General features: G+C 35.9%; 1 protein-coding gene across 1 annotated transcript in view; it reads right to left on the bottom strand.

Annotated features, from left to right (window-relative positions):
* Positions 1–2732: 2732 nt before the first annotated feature.
* The window catches only part of ocm (over compensating males), a 29442-nt gene continuing 23897 nt past the window's right edge, over positions 2733–8277 (bottom strand). The window contains exon 6 of the mRNA XM_071596537.1: positions 2733–4068. Within this exon, the coding sequence (XP_071452638.1) occupies positions 3317–4068 (752 nt within the window). The 3' untranslated portion in view covers positions 2733–3316. The remainder of the gene's footprint in view (positions 4069–8277) is intronic.

Raw genomic sequence — 8277 nt, 5'->3', positions numbered from 1 at the left:
GGTATACCTTCCACCAAGCAATCATAAGAGATGGTGATAGGGTATACGATCAGTTAAGAGGGCATAATCGGGTCTCTTCCTGCAGGGAAACATTTGATAGTGATAGGGGCTTGGAATCCGAAGATAAGCGAGGGCAGAGATGGTGATGCGGTGGGGGACTACAGTTTAGGTACGAGGAATGACCGAGGCGAGAAAGCAATTGAGTTCCTCAGGAGACAGGGGTTAGACATCACCAACACTTGGTTAAGACACCACAGAAGGGGTATTCATGCAAAATGCCAGGTGACTCAGAAGGTATCAGTTAGATCATACTATGGTTAGGCACAGATTCACGAACAGAGTAAACAATTCGCTCAGCTTCCCGGGAGCGGATGCGGACCACAATTTAGTTGTTGTGAAGTTAAGCGTCCTTTTCAAAAAGATAAGTCAGGGGCGGCGGGTTAAGAAATGGAATGTGATGGATGGAATGGATGAGAGAAGAAAATGGAAGAATGTTAACACAGAGTTAGGCAAAATGAAGTTCAATGAGTGAAACGATAAATTGAGACGGACAACATATAAAGAAAAAGAAGCGTGGTGGAAGACGCAGTGTGAGGATATGGAAAGCTTGCAGAGGATGGGTGAAATTAGTGCACTAAACAGCAGGGTTAAATCACTATCGAGAAGTAAGAAGGGAAGATCTGTTCATACAGTTAGATATATGTCGGCAAGATAATAAGGTAAGATAACAGTTAACACAGAAAAGATCCTACAGAGATGGAAGGAATACATAGAAGACTGTATGGTAAAGAACTTAGGCCAACAAGGTTAGACATTGAAAAAGATTATGACGTAGTAGAAGATAGCTTAGGTCCAGGCATCCTAGACGATGAGATAGAAAGGACAATAAGGGAGATGAAATCAAATAAGGCATTGGGGGTGGACAACATTCCTGTGGAACTACTGGAAGGTTTACGAAAATGGGGTAGGAAGAGGCTATATGAGCTGATTTGTAGCATCTATGAGGAAGGAATCTGGCCAGAAGACTTTGTGAGATCAGTGTTAGTTCCTATTCTGAAAAAGGTAAAGGCCACATTATGTGAGGACTACAGAACAATTTGTTTCATTTCCCATGCAGCTATGTTGTCCTTAGGATCATTAACAAGAGAATGGAGAGCAAGGCAAATAATTACTTAGGGGATGATCAGTTTTGGTTCAGGAAAGGGAGAGGAACACGCAATACTGTTACAGTAATAAGATCCGTAATCAAGAGGATTATAGAATAAAATCAGGACATATTTGCCTGTTTTGTAGAGAGAGAGAAGGCATTTGATAGAGTGAATAGGGAAAAAATAATGAGTATAATGCAATAATGCAGAAAATAAGAATGGACTGAAGGGACAGGAGGCTAATCCCCAACCTGTACATGTCTCAAATGGCTCAGGTGCGAGTGGGTAACAGTGAGTATGGATGAGCACTGTTAGGAAGCAGTGTAAGGAAGGGTTGTCTATTATCACCACCAGAGTTGTTCAACATACAAATGGAAGAAATTATTAAAGAGGCATGGGAAGAACTGTAGATTGGAATGAAAGTCAGCCGGGAATTCGTAAATTCAGTTTGGTTTACTGATGACCAGGCTGTAGTTTGTAAGTCAGCCAAGGGGTTGTAAGCATTGCTGAGTGAATTGGAAATTCAGTGTGACAGATATGGGATGAGAATCAACATTAATAAAATTACAAATTATGCGATTTTCTAGAAAGAAAAAGGCTAAGCTAAACATTAAAATAGGAGGGCAAAAACTAGAGCAGGTAGAACAGTTTACGTATCTCGGAAGTGTTTTGGACCAAACGGTCAAAGTAGTAGGGATGTAAGGAGAAGAATTGCGCTAAGCAAAGAGGCTTTTACAAGGAGAAGGGAGTTGATGAGAGGGACACTGAGTAAGGATATTGAGAAAAGACTCATAAAAACTTTGATATGGAGCGTAGCTATGTACGGTGCGGAAACGTGGTCATTGAAGCAGGAGGATAGACGTAGACTGGAGGCTTTTGAAATGTGGGTGTGGAGAAGAATGGAGAAGGTAAAATGGACAGAGAAGAAAACAAATGATGAAGTACTTGGTATGGTGGGCGAGGACAGGGGTTTGTAGGGAGAAATCCTAAGGCGATGGGAAAAATGGTCGAAGGCCATATTGATCAGCAGTGGGATGTTGGATGGGATGAAGGGAGGAAGGAAGTACACAGAAATGAAGAGTGACTTGATGTAGAGTAGGTTGCTGGATTGTGTTCTGTTAGGAGTCACAAAATATTCATTTAGAAGGTGTGCCCATCCAAAAACCTACCTTATCTAAGATCACTTAATAATAATCACTCTCTGGCAATGAAACCTACTAAAATTTATTCACACAAAAATTAAAATGCAAAAAGTCCTCCATGTTTGTACTCTTACCTGTTTAAACATGATATTATCAGTCAATGCATTAGAAACATGATGAAAAATATCACTACAATGCTCAAGAAACACTGTATTTATAAAATACAAGAATATGCCAAGAATGTCAAATTTGGATTAAGCAGATAGCCTTAAAATACAACAAACTCATGCAAAATGCAATCCTAAATTAGCAATAACTTATGCAAGATTTCCATCAATACTTCTTCAGCCTAACTCAGTACATCTTGGTACATACACAAACAAAAACAAGATAAAACACATTTTGAAATTAAATAAAAAAACATTTACTTTGGAAAAATATTATACAAAATGTTTTATCAGAAAATTAAGTAGCCATTTTTACTTTTAAACAGTTGACAAAGTTTATTCTATTTAAAATGTTTTTCAAATTAACTGTGAATGAGCAAATATGCACCTAAAGATTTAGGTTTCACCTTAAGGAACAATGGGTCAGTAATTGCAAGTACTGACATCATAGCTTTAAAGTAAAAATTGAAAGTATGTAATATTTACTACACATAGAAAAACAAAATGAGAAAGATGGAACCCCTATTCTATTTACAAATCCTGCCTGCTAACAGAACCAGTCATTACAAGGGATAAAACATCAATATTTTTTAACAGATCTCCTAACATGCCCTTGCCATAATAGGATGATATTTCAGACTTTTCACTTAAATAGTAAATGACACTAGATGCAGAGTTTAACTGTCTTCAGGTACAATGGGTAAAAAAATATAAGATCATTATTAATATCGTCTCCTGACCATATAAGCTTCTTCATGGAAGAAATGTCTTTTAATCAATACCATTTCCCTAAATAGGAATATAAATATTGTTTCTTCAAAAGAGGTCATAGGAGTACTCACTGGCACAAAAAATCCTCTTATCCAACATCAATAAATGATTCTCCTGAATAAGAATCTTTTTCCTGATCAACACTGCGTGAATCTCTAGAAACTTCCAAGTGTACAATACTACTTTGGGGATTTGCAAATGTTCCATGATCACGAAGTGGATCTGATTTCCCCAATAGAAGTCCCTCAGTCATATTACCATTTGTTTCACATTCTTCAGATTCATCTGAAATACTCATTGTCTCTTCTTTCACAATGTACTCATGTGTGGGCTCAAACACAGATGTTTCAGGATCCAGATCCAAATTCATCTCTTCAAAACTTTCCATACTCTTGGGAACTGGAGGATTTTTATCAGTTTCCCCTTGTTCCTCAACCATTATTTCTGAAAATGTGCTGTTCAATGGAATCTTCTGATACTCATCATTGCACACTTCAAAGGACATATCCCTTGGCTTTGTTAAGGCAAAATGATTCTTCCGTGCAAGACATGGAATGATGAAATTATATTTCCTCAACGACCGTTTAGTTGCCGCTGATACATATCTGCCAGAAAATACACTCCTAGTTTTTGACAAATCTTTGACTGATTTAACACAAGGTAGAGTAGTCTTGTACTTCAGAGGTGAACTTCTAACCACCTTCATTGATGGAACTTGAGATTCAACACTTTTTGACACTTTTCTATTTTCAAAAGTTGACTTAACACGTGACTTGGGAGGCAATGATGCTGAGGGTTTTGGCAGCTCCTTGGAATTACTACCCAATGCTCTGGCTTTGTCTGCAACAAGAAAAGAGACATTAAACAATTAAAGATTCAACCTTAGATGAGAAATGGCTAAGTCATAATGCCCACAAAATCTTCATCATTACAGAAGGCTATGTTTTTGATACAGATGAAAGTACAAAAAATAGTTCAAGAAGTGGTCGAATAACCGGCTGAGATTCCCATTTTCAAAAAAAGGAAAAGTTACTGTGACTCCAATTAGCCATGTCTACTCAAAGCAAGCCACCACCAGCACACCTTATGTTCATTTTGAGACAAAAAAATGCTTCAAGCAACAAAAATATCTATGCAACATCAACTAGGCAAGCATTTTTGGCTAATAAGCCTGCATTTTCTAATCGCAAACAAACTTGACAGCAACTATGCCTCACAAAAACCTGAACAAAATCAAATGAGTTATAAAAAACGTCTTTCTATGCAATGGCATTGACTGAGCAACTCAAAGAAGAATATATAATTACAAGGAACAGAATAAAATTAAACTTTATCATTTTATTTTTGATAACTTTTCAGATTTTATTTTCAGATTCACATTTTAACAGATGTATTAAGGTAATTCACTATGCCATTCAAAATTTAGCTGGTTAGTAACTTGATGTTCAGAAGTTAAAAGTATGTGGCAGAAAGGCACCAGTCAATGAAGGAAACTAATTTGTGACTATATTTCAAAATTTAATTCAAAAAGATAAAACAGGGAAGACGGTTATGTAAAAGGGACATAGGAGCACAAGGATCTAAAAGGAAGGAGTATCAGTAGACTGTATAGAAAATGAGGAGTGAGGAAAAAGAGCTGGGTGCTAAAGAGAAAAAATGGAAACATATAAAAAAAGATAAAGCAAAAGGAACAATAAGAATAGTACATGGAAAAAGGATAAGAAAACCATGGATTACGGATGAGATAATTAGAAATACAGATGTGAGAAAGAATCGGAAGAATATAAACACAGAGTTATGCATAAGGAAGAATAAAGAGTTCAATAATAAACTGAGGAACAAAAAAATTAGAGCAAAAGAAATGGGAGTGGAACACGCAGTACAAGAATATGGAAGGTTTACAGAGAAAGGGTGAATTAGGTACATTATACAGGAAGGTAAAAGCACTCAGGAAAAAAAGGGAAAACTGTTGCAAATTATCTAAGATTAGTCAGAAAAAATATTAGTTGAACCAGAAAAGATCTATGAGAGATGGAAGGAATATATAGAAGAACAGTATGGTAAAAAATTACATTAGCAAGGTTAGACATAGAAAGGGTATTAATGGAATTGAAATCATATGAGGCTGTAGGGGTAGACAACTTTCCTGCGGCACTACTGAAGGGTTTAGTATCCAAATGTTAGTAATACTTAACCTTTATGACAGAAAGTGCACTCTCCCCCCTTCAAAGTTTTTGCTTCACTATTCAATGTTGCAGGAAGTCTCCTATTCACTAAATTGTTCCACAAGCTCTTACTTTATTATATTCAAGAGTGACTATGCAATTACGCTGTTGTAACAATTATCTTTACCCAATGCCAAGATTGAGGATTAAACCACAAGAATAAGTAATCCATATTTTATTACTTTGACAGGGTAACATGTCCTGGTTTTCATCATAAATCAATTACTCTTGTTCCGGTTTATATATTCTGAACTTAATCTATATGGTTCTTGGTCCCTCATTCTCTATTCCTCTGCCTTTGTCATGTTATCACACCTGTCTGTTGTACCCAACAATTTATTATTATTACTCAAATGTGACACTCTCCATATCTGTTGGCCCAAATGTGTTTTTCATAAGTAATTCTCAGAATATGCTGGATGCAATATAAGGATCAGAATTCTGTTATTCTAACAGTGTATCTTTCTGAAGTTGACCCATGAGAATCAATATAGTAAAGAAGTTTTTCCATTCATAAATGATAATCTGCAGCTATAATTCTGCTTGAATCTCGGAATCACTTTCCCTCTTGTCACTCTAAACATCATACCCTAATGGCATGTAAGTCAAGTCATCAGAGTATTTGTGTAGTATGATTCCTTCACTTATAAATCACTCTTTTCTACATGATGCCACATAAATTGAATATTTTTAAAATTGCAATGAGTGTTTAAAAATGTTTAAAAATAAGGATTTCAAGAATTCTTCTTACTAGACAAACTTAGCAAATTATTCACAATCCCAGGAAACTCTGAGAAACATACTTCTCCAGGAACATCTTGAAAGAGAAGCAACCCATAACCCACAAAGGAACCAGAAGGATTGCTAATGTGATAACTCTATATTGTTTTAACATTATGACTATCTACACTGATGGAGCAAACCTTTATGAGTGTTTTCCTTAGTTGACTTTACGCTGACGGAACGGAGCCTATTTCAATGGACCTCTTTGGTGGAAAATTTGAGAGTGAAGAAACATTGATCAAGATTTCTATTCCTGGCTGAGTTTGGGCCATGTGGATAAACACATTCAAATAATTAGACTAGTACATGGGGAAATCTTGGAAAAAATAAAGAACAAATATCCCGCAATGAAGAGTGATGCCACATACCTAACTGTATAGTCTGCAGGTACTCTTGGTTCTAGACTGCTGGCATAATATTTCCATATCGTTTTAAAGACCATATTAAATAAAATGAATTTAAAAAATTGATTATTATGCTCATGTTATCTTCTATATTAACATAAAGCAAAAGAAAGAATCTATCAGGTATGATTATAAGGCACTTATAAAGTTTAAATTGATGTTTCCGAATGACAGGGATTCTCACAATTCATAAGCAATGCATTAACTCATTGGGGAAATGCTAAGGGTGCATGAGAGGGGCTTGGGTTGGGACTTCAGTAGGTGGGGAGGTTATTAAGCTAATTAGTTTTGCAGATGATCAAGCAATAAATAGCTAGCAAACAGTCAAGGACTGGCAATTATTATTGAGTGCATTACAGGAAAGCACTAATGCAAAAGTTTGGGATTACATTAATTGCCTGAAAACCAAAGTAATGTATTATGAAGTAAGAATGCTAAGTTAAAAATGCAGGTACTTAAGTGGGAGTGAACACATCAGAGTATGCAGACTATTTTACGTATTTGTCCAGTTTTTGGAGCAAAATGGATTCAGTAGTTAGAATATCAGAAGAAAAATACCTATGAAAAAGAAGTATTTGCAGAACAATGAAATGGATGACAGTTTGCTAAATGAATACATGCAGAAAAGATTAGTAAAGTCCTTAAAGTGACTCAAAGGTCTTTGTATGAATCCAAAACCTTGAGTATATATTAGAGGTTATAATAAAGAAAATTAGATAAATGAAAAAGGAGACTCAAAGACAAATCTTACACATGGTGTGAGAAGAGAAGCTGGTTCATTAGAATAAAAAAAATTGTTTTTAAATTTATTTTACATCTTTCTATTTTGGGGAAAGACCGGGACTTTATAGTCCCTTCTTGCACCTAACCCTTGTACATTTACAATTACAAACACCCAAGCCCTAGGTAGGCAAGGGCATTAACCCACCAGCACCAGGGCTGGCAATACATAAGTAATAGGAGGAGAGAGTGAAGGGCAATGAGATGCTGACAGCTTTGATATAAGGGGGATTGTTAGGCATGCAATGAGGAGGAAAGAATAGACATGCTTCTGGTGTGAAGGCAGGTAAAAATTACAAAGAACTACAGATCGACATAATGGGAGGCAAGCAAAAGGAAGACAATGCAGTATAAAATATACAGTTCCTATGGACCATCCAAAATCTTCCTTCTAATAGGTACGCCACTTTTGATGATGGTGAAAAATGAGTTAATTAGTGAAATGTGGGTTTTCCATAGCCCTACATACAACGTTAAATGTTTATACATATATGATTAAAATTATATTAATAGCAAACACACCAGATTAATTCAAAAGACAGCATGCCCTAGAGTTAATTTTGTCACTTAAATTCCTCCACTCTCATGAACTCATCTAAGTATTGAATTACACATTTAAAGTCAGCTTTCAGCTGGCATCCACATATTACAATTAGTTGTGTCATAGTGTGGTCATAAATGGGCAAACTACATAATTCATTCAAGGCACACTAAACCAGTTGCACAATACCATGAATTAAGGATTATTTATTTATGCCCAAACCAAGACTAACAATTCCTTTAAACTGCAAAACTTTGTGTTTATTGAAAACTGGACTGGATTGTAAACAATACTGCGCTATTTCTCTATTGGACTA

This window comes from Hetaerina americana, unplaced genomic scaffold (genome assembly GCF_022747635.1).
Source record: "Hetaerina americana unplaced genomic scaffold, ioHetAmer1.1.p SCAF_8, whole genome shotgun sequence".
NCBI classification, from domain to species: domain Eukaryota; kingdom Metazoa; phylum Arthropoda; class Insecta; order Odonata; family Calopterygidae; genus Hetaerina; species Hetaerina americana.
This window is presented reverse-complemented; position numbering and strand designations above follow the sequence as displayed.